The sequence below is a fragment of the Coffea arabica genome, chromosome 5e (genome assembly GCF_036785885.1).
Source record: "Coffea arabica cultivar ET-39 chromosome 5e, Coffea Arabica ET-39 HiFi, whole genome shotgun sequence".
Taxonomy (NCBI): Eukaryota; Viridiplantae; Streptophyta; class Magnoliopsida; order Gentianales; family Rubiaceae; genus Coffea; species Coffea arabica.
Genome location: NC_092318.1, coordinates 371,756 through 383,685, shown reverse-complemented (window position 1 = coordinate 383,685; position 11,930 = coordinate 371,756). Strand labels below are relative to the sequence as shown.

At 39.7% G+C, this 11,930-nt stretch overlaps 2 protein-coding genes and 1 long non-coding RNA gene across 3 annotated transcripts; all 3 read right to left on the bottom strand.

Moving 5' to 3' along the window:
* Positions 1–161: 161 nt before the first annotated feature.
* On the bottom strand, positions 162–745 carry LOC113743369 (uncharacterized). The gene is made up of 2 exons (XR_003461091.2): positions 594–745; positions 162–463 (listed from the first exon to the last, which is right to left on the bottom strand). It is a non-coding gene; the product is annotated as an uncharacterized lncRNA (long non-coding RNA).
* Positions 746–3,758: 3,013 nt separating this feature from the next.
* LOC140006403 (CRM-domain containing factor CFM3, chloroplastic/mitochondrial-like) lies at positions 3,759–7,867 on the bottom strand. The gene is made up of 6 exons (XM_072048224.1): positions 7,194–7,867; positions 6,788–6,846; positions 5,224–6,674; positions 4,442–4,795; positions 4,179–4,335; positions 3,759–3,980 (listed from the first exon to the last, which is right to left on the bottom strand). Exons 3-6 carry the CDS (start codon positions 5,317–5,319, stop codon positions 3,871–3,873), a joined length of 717 nt encoding a protein of 238 aa, XP_071904325.1. The 5' UTR covers positions 5,320–6,674; positions 6,788–6,846; positions 7,194–7,867; the 3' UTR covers positions 3,759–3,870.
* Positions 7,868–9,771: 1,904 nt separating this feature from the next.
* On the bottom strand, positions 9,772–11,606 carry LOC113688441 (cytochrome P450 94A2-like). The gene has a single exon (XM_027206256.2). It carries the CDS (start codon positions 11,548–11,550, stop codon positions 10,018–10,020), a length of 1,533 nt encoding a protein of 510 aa, XP_027062057.2. The 5' UTR covers positions 11,551–11,606; the 3' UTR covers positions 9,772–10,017.
* Between the last annotated feature and the right edge of the window lie 324 nt (positions 11,607–11,930).

Sequence of the window (11,930 nt, the reverse complement as noted above, 5' to 3'; positions counted from 1 at the left end):
ACATTTAGCTACGATCAAAATATCTACGCTCTTAAGTTAATCTTGTATACACTGTCCGTGTGTGTATACGAGAATAATCCCAAACTCTTTTGCTGTTAAACAAAATGTCTGCTTTGAATAACTCTAGTATGGTAAGCAGAGTAAAAGTATATGCAAACTGATAACCAAAATCCCTTGATTCATTAGTGAAGTACGTAAGTCACTTCCACATGATATCCATAATCTGAGAAGTTCTTATTCATACACTTATTTATAAGATAAGATAGAAGTGCATACACAGCTACAGGATTCCGTAGCAAATTAAACAAACTTGCGCCTTCAAGAAGTCATGGCGAAGTAGTTCCGGCAACAGGTACAAGGGGTCCCCCAGGTGTGGAACAGACGCAGGGGCAGCATTTGTTCGGGGAGGGCGGTGGTGCGCAACAAACGCAGGCAGGGCAGATTGGGGGTCGCGCCAGAAGTTCTGCATGCAAAACCAAATTATTATACAGAAACGGATGATGAAACAAGTCAAATTATTTTGTGCTTGAACAATTATTGTAACATATTGACAAAGTTTTTGTTCCAGTAGTTCTTAATCAGGCATTTCATACCTCGGGTTGGTCTCGCTGCCTCAGATGGCAACATCAGCGTTGGAATGAGAACAATGGCTAAGACAACAAGGATGGCCGCAGCAGCCCTCGGAGAAGAAGAAATTGAAGCCATTATTGTTGAACGCAACTATCTCGCTAAAAGCTTTGATTTGGTACATTTAGTCGCCTAGCTCTCGAGGCATATTTATAGGGTTTGGGCACCCTAAAATGATGATGCACTTACGTACTTCGAATACTTTTCCCTTTTTTTTTTCCTTCTAACTACAATAATTTATGCACTCGTCTTCAAACTTTTGTAATTGTCCAAAATCAAAATACGTAATTGGAAGTACTAGTGTTGAATTTTCGTTCATTTCGTTCAAACGCTTAGGGTCTTAATTGCTCTACTCCTATGCAATCCCTTGACAAAGACTCAACATCGTTGTTTGACAAAGGCTTCTCTCTTTTGATAATAAAAAAGTTTGGATGGATTCGATTCCAATCACCATCACGAGTCAAGACATACTTCTAAAATAATAAGTTGTTTATAAAAGTTCTTATAAAACGCCCCTGAAATTGCAAAGGGTTATGATAGGAAGAAGATGATATGACCTAACAAATTTTCCTAGGGATATCATATCATAGTTTGAGATCTTAACGCAATTAAATTTGTCTTTTGGTCATGAGAAGAAGTAGAAATCACTCTAAATCATGATAAATTTCTTGTACGCTATCTCTTGGTTAATAGAGCTGAGTTTGATCTTAGTTTTTCGTCAATCTGCATGTGTTTCCCTTTTTTCTTCATTCATCAACATTTTCATGAAGATTCTTCCCCTCCTGTCACTGCCATGGCCGGCCTAATTATTTGGATAGTGTCTACGGACATTATTATTGACTTGCTTGTAAGTAAATACTTTTATTAACCATTTTTTCGCATGCACTCTGCCGGGTCAAATCGGACGTTTGCATTTTCTGGTATGACAAAGAAATTATCCTCATATCAGTATTCCACACCCCCCCCCCCTTCCTCTTTTGTATACGTATATTGCTTATGCTTTAGAGCGTGCATAATTGAGGCAAAAGTGGTGCGTCAAACAGCAAGATAAAAAGAAAAAGAGGAAAGAAAGAAGAAAACTAAAAAAAAAAAAAAATGAATATATTGAAGGCAAATGTCTTCATCTTCCTACTAGAGGAGGTGTTTAAGAATCAGCGAGATGATCTCAGCTAGCAAAGAATCTCTGGGCAACTTAGCAGGAAAGGCCATATATTTCTGCCATCCGTTCCAAGTCAAATTATTAGGTTTTCCTGGAACTTCAGCCAGGGACTAACTTCTTGGGACCAATTGGAATATAACATAAGGTGATTCATTACTTGACGCGTTTCACTTGAATTTCATTTATTTTGTTTCTCTAATAAAGTCTCTCCTAAGTTTTTATAGTGAGAGTTTATTATTTTTCTTAGGGATTTATAGTGAGAATTCTTCTGGGTATTCTTGTGGAGATTTTTATGTTATATATTTGTTTTACAGTTAGATCTGAATTTATTTTAATTCTAATTGTCAGGTCTGATATATTTTTGGATCATATATTTATTTTGACATATTTCATCATCATTATTGGAGTTTAAAGCTGTTAATTAGCGGATCTGGTGATTGCAACATATACAGAAAGGAGTTGTAATGATTTATCTTAAAACTATTTTAAAATTTCTTGTATTTTTCAAATCTGTTCATAGTTTTTCATATCTTTTGTATGTTTTATATTGCATATTTGTAATTTCAAGTGTATGTTTAATCTACCATTAGAGCAATTACATAAATCAAATCGTGCTGGATGGTTTTCAACAATCCGTTAATGAAACTAGCTTTTTATTAAAAAAAAAAAACAAATTCAATTGGGTTAAGAAAGTTTAAGGATATTGTACTTTTGAATTTCTCTCAATTTCACACACGCAGTATAAGGAATTAAATTGGAGCTAGTATCTGCAATTGAAATCAGTCTGTTCGACAACAAGCAAAAGAAAAATTATTTCCAAAATATCGTTTGAATTTAATGAATAACTAGTGCAGAAATAGTTTTCAATGACAAGATGGAAATAACAAATTGCCTAATTATAGTCAAGGGGCACAACTCAATTTTATTAGCACTTTTCCTTCTTTGAACGAGAGACTTATTTTTCAAAACGAAAACGCTTTTTATTAAATAATCTGAAGATGGCTACACGATGGGAGGTGAAGTAAAGCTTGCCTACTGAACAAGCAAAGCTCTTAATCAAATTAATTCCTAAAGGAATGATATCTGCTGTGATTCCAAAAAAAAAAAAAAAAAACATCTATATATTAAGCATCTCTAATTTAGAAATCGAATGAATTATTTACGTACATGTCAAAAACATTACAATTTGTGACTTATCAATAAAGCATACCAATTCTTAAGTCCTACCCCTCCTTTGTTGAAAAAAATTGAGAAAAAAGGATAGAGAGGGAGGGAAAAGCCAGAAATGAGTACTAATATACAAAGACAAGCAAACCCTTCGGCAAATTTTCGAGTAATTACTGCCAAAAATAAATAAATAAATAAATAACTCTTGAATAATTATTAGTTGACCTAACGTGAGTACATGACTAGCTAGCTTTTTTGTTAGTATCACAACCAAATAAGTTTTTTTTTTTCTTTTGCTTTTTATTACCACCAAATAAGTTGCCAAGTTAACTGATGCACTGTTTCTTAATTGGCACTACCAAATTCATCAAGGGTTGCATGTGAACTTACCAAAGCTATATTTGAATACTGTGTCTTTATTCAAGAGAGATTCTAAAATGTTAGGATGAAGAAAAGAAGAAAGAGGGAGCTTGAAATTGAAACTGGGCGTTTCACAATTAACATTACTGAATTAAGTTATTCCGTTGCTGAGCTTAAAGGTTGGATGGAATCCACAGATATATATATATATATATGGGACAAGGGGCACAAACGGTTGCACTCTGTCGGTTGTATGCATTTTTCACTGTGCGTAACTTTGATTGCATACGGTGTAACTTTCTTTGCACACGACGTAACTCTAGAACAAATTTTTGTGGGTCCCACACACGGCGTGAAAATCGAATTACAAGATGTGATCTGAGCCGCACAAAATTTTTTGGCCAAATCATGGCCGTCAACTGCCAGAGACAACCGTTCCTGCCCCATTTCCATATATACTAGGTGGTAACACCGCGCTGTGCGCGGTGGTATACATGCCCAATTAACGTTTAGCTAGTAATATTGGCGAGAATGAAAATTAGCGGTAGAAAATGGAGCTATATGACTTGTGGGAGACTTTTTTGTTCCAAAAAAATCTTCACCGGCTCTCTGTACTTCCAGTGCAGGTGCATATTTTCAATGGTACCATAAAAAATGCCTCTCCTTCCTAAAAACCAGAACATGTTAATTCCTAGCTTTCATCTGTTACCTATTAATGATACACAAACAAAAGAACTGGACAAAATAGCAGTGCAGAATTGATATGAAAAGAAAACGTTGGTGACTTTAGATCGCATGGTCCCACCACATGGCTACAGCAGATAGATTTCCTAATAAGTAAAGCTCAAGAAATAGCAATAGTTACCTAGAAACAGATATGGTTTCATACTCAGACCCATTTTCCGAAATAAAAACCTTTCCTCATCATTTATAGTTTCCAAGTCAGTGGGTTGTTCAGCAGGTTCAAAATTTTCTTGCACTTTCAATAAAGCCTTCTCGGCCTTCGTTATCTTCCCTTTTGCCTGCAAATAGCAGAAAGTTTATATAGAGCCAAATATTCACAATGGGCTAAAAGTAGTGCCTGCATTTTCCAAAAAAAAAGACTCATCTTAATATATTGCCACTTACAGTAGCTAGCTTGTTCTCAAGAGATTTAACCAAAGCAGCATGCTTTGCTACAGCTGAATCTCTCATCATCTTCTCTAAATCTTCACCAGTTGCCTGGTTGTTCCAGCGCAAGGTTGCTGCCTTTGTCTCGGAAAGTGTTCTGGCAACTAAAGGCCGTTCAGCAACTTCGACATTTGACGCAATCAGGGCTAATGCTCTCTGACGCGCTATTTCTTCCTCATCCTGTTGGAGAACAGTTTCTCTCTCTCTTTTTCCACCAATGCTTGTGTTAACACCAGATGGCAACAAATCATTTCCCCTGTAAAATACGATATATTCCTTGTTTCTTGACAATAGTGTACCTCCAGTTAATACCTAAGCGAATCAAATCAGAATGTTGTTAGCAAGAAAGATGTACATCAACCAACGACATCACATTCCTTACAAGAAAAGAAAAAGAAAGTAAACTACTGTTTCTCAAATGATTAGCATGACTGGAACAAATTCTTTTAAGAGCACCAAGCAAAAAAGAAGACTTGCTCAAAAGCTGATTATTTAAACACTGAAATGCAAATACAAATAAAAGAAAACTAACAGACAGTTCATGGTGCTTTCACTCATTTTCAGGTTCAACAATTTGTCCATGCGTTTAATGTGACTGGAGATTCAATGAATCAGATTAGAAATTAAAAATGCGAGCAAGCAAATGTTCACACTCTTCAACATACTCATAAGTGAAAATATTCGTTAACTCATATATATATATGTATGTATGTATGTATGTAGGGATTCAGATGTCCAACCTTGAGTTCTTCTGCCATTCTTTCATTGCAAGTATTCTGTACACCACGTTTGATGGCTATCTTTGCAATAGCACACTTTTCCCACAACTTTAACATTGCCAATGCCAGAACTTGCAGTTGTCTGTTTCTTCCTAGATATTTGTAAAAACATACTCCATAGATATGTACTCAGTATCTGAAACAAAGAGAAAGCACAAATGAGTTGGCACACACCTAGGGCAAAATGTGGAGGCAATACTCTGGCACTGCTACGGAAAAATGTCATTTCTTTCTCACAAAAACTATGTCTTATCCCATGAAGTAGAAGCCTAAATGGGGTCTATATCCAGGAACAACGTCAGGAAGCAAGTCAGCATCAACAGGCATTGGTTCACGCCCTGACCAATCTTTGAACCGCGGACCAAGTCCGTCCAGCAGTAGGTTGAGCTCACTTAGATCCTTGAGTTCTTTGACTGATAGGTTTTTCGAATAAGATTTAGCAGTCGATGGTTCAGCACAGCATGAGGCACCGATGCTTCGAGCAAAATTATTCACCTGAACTCCTGAAGATTCAAATTCCTTTTTCCTTATCTAGGATACGACCATACACAATCTAATTTGTATCCCATGCCTCTGTACAATACCACTGTACTGCCTCATCTCCAAATAACCCAAACCTCCAGTTCTACTCTGACAGAAGGCATAGTACACTATATATAAGCATACAATAGGCTTGATTGCATACAAATCTGAAGTAATATTCATTCGAACCAGTCGTAATGGTAAAGCAAATTTATGAAATTATTGCAAATGAGGATGTTATAACCATAGAATAGGATAACGTAAAGCTAACTTCAACCAGCATAAAAGAAAGACATCAACGCTAGCAGTTAACTGATACAAGGAAGACTGACATCATGTATTTGCAGTAAAAGCTAACATTCATAACTGACTATGAAGAAAAACTAAACTCTAGAATGTGGTGTGTCCACCTCATATTCATGGCAGTAGGACCTTAAAATTTCAGCTTCACCACCTCATCCAGCTTCCACTTCTCATGAATAGAGTCCACCAACGCCTGCGTTACACCGGCTGGCCCAACCTTTATTCTCTCTACCATCCTTAAAGCCAAATTCCTAAGCCTCTTCAATTCAGGCTCAGGTATTACTTTCTCTGCCACCTCAGTGCTACTTTTTCTTAATCCTTTCCCTTCATGATATTGTTGATCACTCTCACTCTCCCACGGCAACCTCACTGATTCACTAGTATCCCCTGAATCGTTCACATAATTCTGAAAAGTCCCCAACCCATTATTGCTATGTTCAGCACCCTTGTCTATCCCATTAAACAAAAACTCACCTGTCTGTGACAGCTCATTCGGAGTGTCATCCTTCTTGGCACCATTTTCTCCAATTTCCTCATCAAGTTTAAGCTTTTCCTCCACTTTCTTTACATCTTGAAATACACTAAAGCTGGTAGCATAATTTTCAGAATGCTCATTAAAGCCATTTCAGAAGTAACCGGTAACAATAACAATAAGAACAAAAGAAACATAACAGATGAAAGCAAATAAAAAGAAAATTACCTGTAGCAATAGACAGGTGGAACCTGAAGAACAAGGCAGAGGAACCAGCTGAAATCGACCTGCATAAGTAAGAAGAGGGGAAAGCTTTTTAAAAAAATATGGGGAAGAAATCGCACGTGAGCTGAGAAACAGGTGCATAAAGTTGCAAGCAACAAAAAGTAATTTATGGCAAAAGAAATCAAGGGAAGAGTGTAACTGCAGCATACAAAGGCATACGGGAAAAATTTGAGGAACCAAAAAGGGAACACATACTGGTTTAGGAAAAATTCAGAGAGAGGAGGTCGATGCAGAGCAAAATTTTGGAGGGGGGGGCTAATGGAGAACCATCGCGGGGGAAAGAAAAATGCAAAAGACAAACCGGAGAGCAGAGGGCGGAGAAGAGCAGGAAAGAAGCAGGAGAGGTTACCCGGTGCAGCGGCAAGGGCAAGGCGAGGTGAGAAGCAAAAGCAGCAAAACAGGAAGGGAAGAGAAAATGCTTGATTGTGGGGAGAGGTGAGCAGAAGCGAGAACATGGGCCATCATGGCAGCAACCTAATCGGTTAGGAGGCAAGAGGAGAGAGCAAGTGAAGGTGGCGTGTAAGGGGTGGAGGGGGAACAGGGATTGCTGAGGGGAAGGGAGCTGTAGGGTGGGGGAGAAAGAGGGGGGAAAAAATGCGTGGGCAAGGCAATGTAGCAGGAAAATGGAGGAGAAGGCAACATGCCAAAATAAATTCGGCGGAGAAAGGACGCGTTCAAGAAGATAATTTTATGAGTGGAAACAAAAGCAGTTGGTGGCAGAGGAGGTGGACGACCGAGCAGAGAGGGGCCCAACGGCCCGAAGCTTAAGGATGCAGGAAACAACAGTGCAGGCAAACAGGACCAAAGGAAAAAGAAAGATGGGTCTTCCAAACGGGGAAAGTAAATAGTACGGTGTGAAGGGGAGAAAGCTCAGGATGCGTAGGTAACACAGCAGCAGAGAGCAGAAGGAAAATGAGTGCAGGAAGAAGAGTGAAGAAGGAGGGAAAGCTTCAAGTGGGTGGAGCCGGTACAGAGGAGACTGTCAACCAACCGCCTGCAAAGCAGAGGAAAACAGTGCCTGCGAAAGAGACAGGAGCACGACCATGCAAGGAGAAAGGCTGGGGCGCAACGAGAACACTCGGCAACCAATGCATTCCGCCAACGTCACCATCAAACCAATCCGAAGCCGCCACGCGGAGGACGACCACGTCCGACGTGGACACCGGGCTTCCGCCCTTAGTCTATATGGTTAATGACTCATCTCAATGACTGGTCATGAGCAAGGATGTCAAACCCAAGTAATTTGTGTTAGTGCCCATTTCATTTCCCCGTAAGGGCTTGCATCCTTAGCCATAACGTATCAGGTTTCAATGGAAATGGAAACAACAACGTTAAAAGATTTTTTCCATAAGGGATTCAATCCAAGTCAAACAAGATTAGTCACATATCGTAAAATGAATGCGAATATCGGTGGTTTATTAAAAAAATAATATATTATTCTTAATATAATACTACAGTAGATGCTATTCATATTCATTTCCGGAACAATGTTACCGTAACACCTTGATGAAATACTCTAGTTATCTAGTAGTAGAACAGTAGTCCACCCCTAAACTTGGCCCATTTTGTTTTCTTCGACCAAAGCTCAAGATGTTCCCAAGCCCAGCCAAATCTTCTTTCTATTTGGGTGTGCGTGTGTTTATATTTTCCTTTTCGTAAGACCCAATATGTACACAGGTCCAATATCATTTTTTTTTTCTGGCAATCATAACATTTGTATAACCTAATCTATCTTAGGAAGGAAGCTTAAAGAGGCTGTATTAAGAATTAGCAGGTATACATAGGGGTGGCAATGCCACCCCCCCGCCCCGTTGCCTATTAATTCCCCCCGCCCCCGCCCAGTTTCCCCTGCGGGAGCACTCGTGGGGTTAAAAAAAATTTATTATATAATTTCATTATAATTAAATTTGAACGAATAATCAAGTACTAAAATATCAACATATCACCAAATTATTATTCATTATAACTTCACAATTGAAACTCATAAAAATAATTAAACAAAAGTTATTTGAATACAATCTAATATGATAAAACAAATATAACTAAAATAATCAAGTTTTTACTTTTGATACAAATACAATCACTAAATTATTATTGTGTTTTTTTAGAAAAAAGTGTTATTGTATTAAGTGTAGTTAGGAATTTAATATAAATGTATTAATAAATTTAGTATAAATAATTAATAATTTTTATTAATAAACATGTATAATTAGTAGTATAATTGATAATATCATTATATATATAATTATGCACACACACATATATACATATATATATATATATATATATATATATATATATATATATATATATATATATATCTTTTGTCCCAAACGGGTGGCGGGACAGAGGAGTATACCCTCACCCCCGCCCCTTTTCTAAACGGGGGGAAAAAATTCCCCCCACCCCAATAGACCCCTGCAGGGCGGGTGTCCGCGAGCACCCGCACCCGTTGCCATCCCTAAGCATACAGATTTGATTAGATCAAAAGAGTGTTATGACACCTCTTTTAAATTTTTTTCACTGAGATTCAAGCCTGACCTACGGTCCCATAGAGGAATTAGTCTCTTTTTTATGGCAGATCTTAGTGGTTCAGGCCCAATGTCATGTTCGTTTGTCCCTTTTTCCATTTTTTTCCCCTTCCTGCATGTGGGATTTAAATACCAGTGACTAGTCTCTTATGAATCAGGAAAACAACAATACTAAAAAGTTTCATTACTTGCCCCTCCTGGGCAGCTCGTCTGGCAGCGCACGCCTCCTTAGGAGCGCTTGCCAGGGGTTCGAGTCGTGCAGGGTTACCGTGCTTGGGGGATGGGGCCTCTCCTCTCGGGCCGCTGGGGATTAGTCGGGCCGCCTTCGGGTCTTGACCCGGACACCCCAGTGTCGACAAAAAAAAAAAAAAAAAAAAGTTTCATTACTCAGAGGGCTCAAAATTGCCTGATGACAAGAACTTGTACTGAATTTAGTGACTTCGGAACCATGGAAATCCATCCAAACACAGAAATATATAACTTATTCCACAAGACAGCATCCGACATGGAAATGCATCCAAACTAAAAAAAATAAATCCCCAGACAGCACCCCGCAAAAGTCATACTTGCCACTGCTGCTGCTTGTTGCTTAATTCAACGATCAAGTAGGAGCTAGCTATGGCGATCCAACATTTTTATTCATTAGTTAATTACCCTCTCCAGAATCCTCACAGGGAAACCGCCCTTCATCTTGGTGGTCAGGTACGAGATGAACACAGGCTCAGCTCCTCCTTCCTGCGTTGCCGGCACCACCCTAAATTGGCGCAACACTCCAGCAACCACCCTCTGCATCTGCAAGAAAGCAAATTCCTTCCCGAGACAAATCCTGGGCCCAGCCTGAAATACAGGATAGTGATATGAATCTTTAGCCACGAATTTCCATTTTCCAGGGGACTGTGCATCCCTCTCCAGCCACCTCTCGGGCCGGAAGGATCCCCAATCCGACCCCCACTCGGCCTCCACTCTCCCCATTGCGTAGGGATGGTAGGTAACCCTGGTACCCTTCCTCACCACCGTCCCATCTGGCAAAACATCATCTTTTGCCGCTTCCTTGGTATCCGAAGGAACTGGCGGATACAGTCTCATGGTTTCGCAAAGTGAAGCATGAGTGTAAGTCATGTCTTTCACTTCATCGTACAAAGGAGATTCGGACTTCTCTCTGATCTCTCTCAGAATTCCCTTTTCGACCTCTGGGTGGCTGTAGACTAACCAGAAAAACCATGTCAATGCGGCAGATGTTGTGTCCCGACCAGCTAAGATAAAGCTTATCACGATATCGGTCACAAAAGTTTCATCCGAGTGACCCGAGCTCAAGAATCGGGACAACAGATCGCCTGATTCTAATTCTGAATTTTCTTTGAGTTCTTGCTTCTTTTCTTTGACGATCTCCTGAGCGAATTCCCGAACATGACGGACAGCTGAGCTGAGTTTCTTCTCTGCTCCAATATTCAACGCCCGTTTGATCTTCCAAATTAAAGGAAATGGCGAACTGAATCTGTCACTGCTAATCCGAGTTGCGTTTTCGAAAGCAACCGCAAACTCGGCCACAGGGAGAGATGGCAACAAATACTGAGGATCATACCCGAAAGCTATTTTGCAGATGTTATCAAATGCAAATCTCTGGAGTATGTCTTGAAAGTCCAGAACAGTTTTATCAGCAGCTGCCGCGGCGAGGATGGGAATGAGGCGTTGAGAGAGCTCGGTGTCTACCACGGTCTCGACATATTTACGGAGGGACTTGGTGTTGAATTCGTGACTGGACATCTGTCTTTGGAACTTCCATTTATCACCATCGGCATTGAAGATGCCATCACCTAGGAAGTCCGAGAGAGTTGCGCGGAAGATGTCCCCCTTCTCATAAACAGAAAAATGGGATTTGAGGATGTGTTGGACGGTGGCGGGGTTGGCAGTGTAGACCTGGCAATAGCCCAGAGGGCGGCGAAGGGTGAATGTCAAGTTGGGGGAGCTTCTCACAATGTCTGACGTCCATTGAATGAGGCGGTCCTTGTTTGCCAAAACTGAAAGGTATGAGCCGATTACTGGATATGATCTGGGGAGCTGCTCAGAGCTGGACTCCTTGCTGCTTCTGAAAGTAAATATGAAGCTGATGAGGAACAGCAGGAACAATGGAAGGAGGCAAAACAGAAGCCATGATGAAATCTCAATGTTCAACATTGTATATATATGTTCTAACTCTTTAAACCAACTAATGTGGATGATGGTTTGTTTATCTTCGTGTTTATATAGCTGCATTTGTACTCTTTACAGTCCCACGAATCATTGCCAGAATTGTTTAGTTTCACCTGGTTCCATTATTATGCTGGATTTCTTTAGTTTTATATTGGGTAAAGTCTTCACCACTCTCTCCCGGGGTCCCGCCTACGCTGCTTTCAGTGCCTATCCTCCCTGTTGTCGGGTCATTGCAGGCGTCAGTGCATATCCAATATGTCATGCAAATTAGCTTCGGTCTCATGTAAAGTAATTTATCCCTTGATCTTGGTGTTTGATCATTTTAATGGTAAACTGTGCATTTTCAAGCTTGATTAGGATTCTTA

Coding starts and splice junctions, on each gene's coding strand:
- LOC140006403 (XM_072048224.1), bottom strand. CDS start 5,319: ATGTTAAAGTTGTGGGAAAAGTGTGCTATTGCAAAGATAGCCATCAAA. Junction 4,336..4,441: donor TTGAGAACAAGCTAGCTACT/GTAAGTGGCAAT, acceptor TGCTATTTGCAG/GCAAAAGGGAAGATAACGAA. Junction 3,981..4,178: donor GAAACCATATCTGTTTCTAG/GTAACTATTGCT, acceptor TCTGGTTTTTAG/GAAGGAGAGGCATTTTTTAT.
- LOC113688441 (XM_027206256.2), bottom strand. CDS start 11,550: ATGTTGAACATTGAGATTTCATCATGGCTTCTGTTTTGCCTCCTTCCA.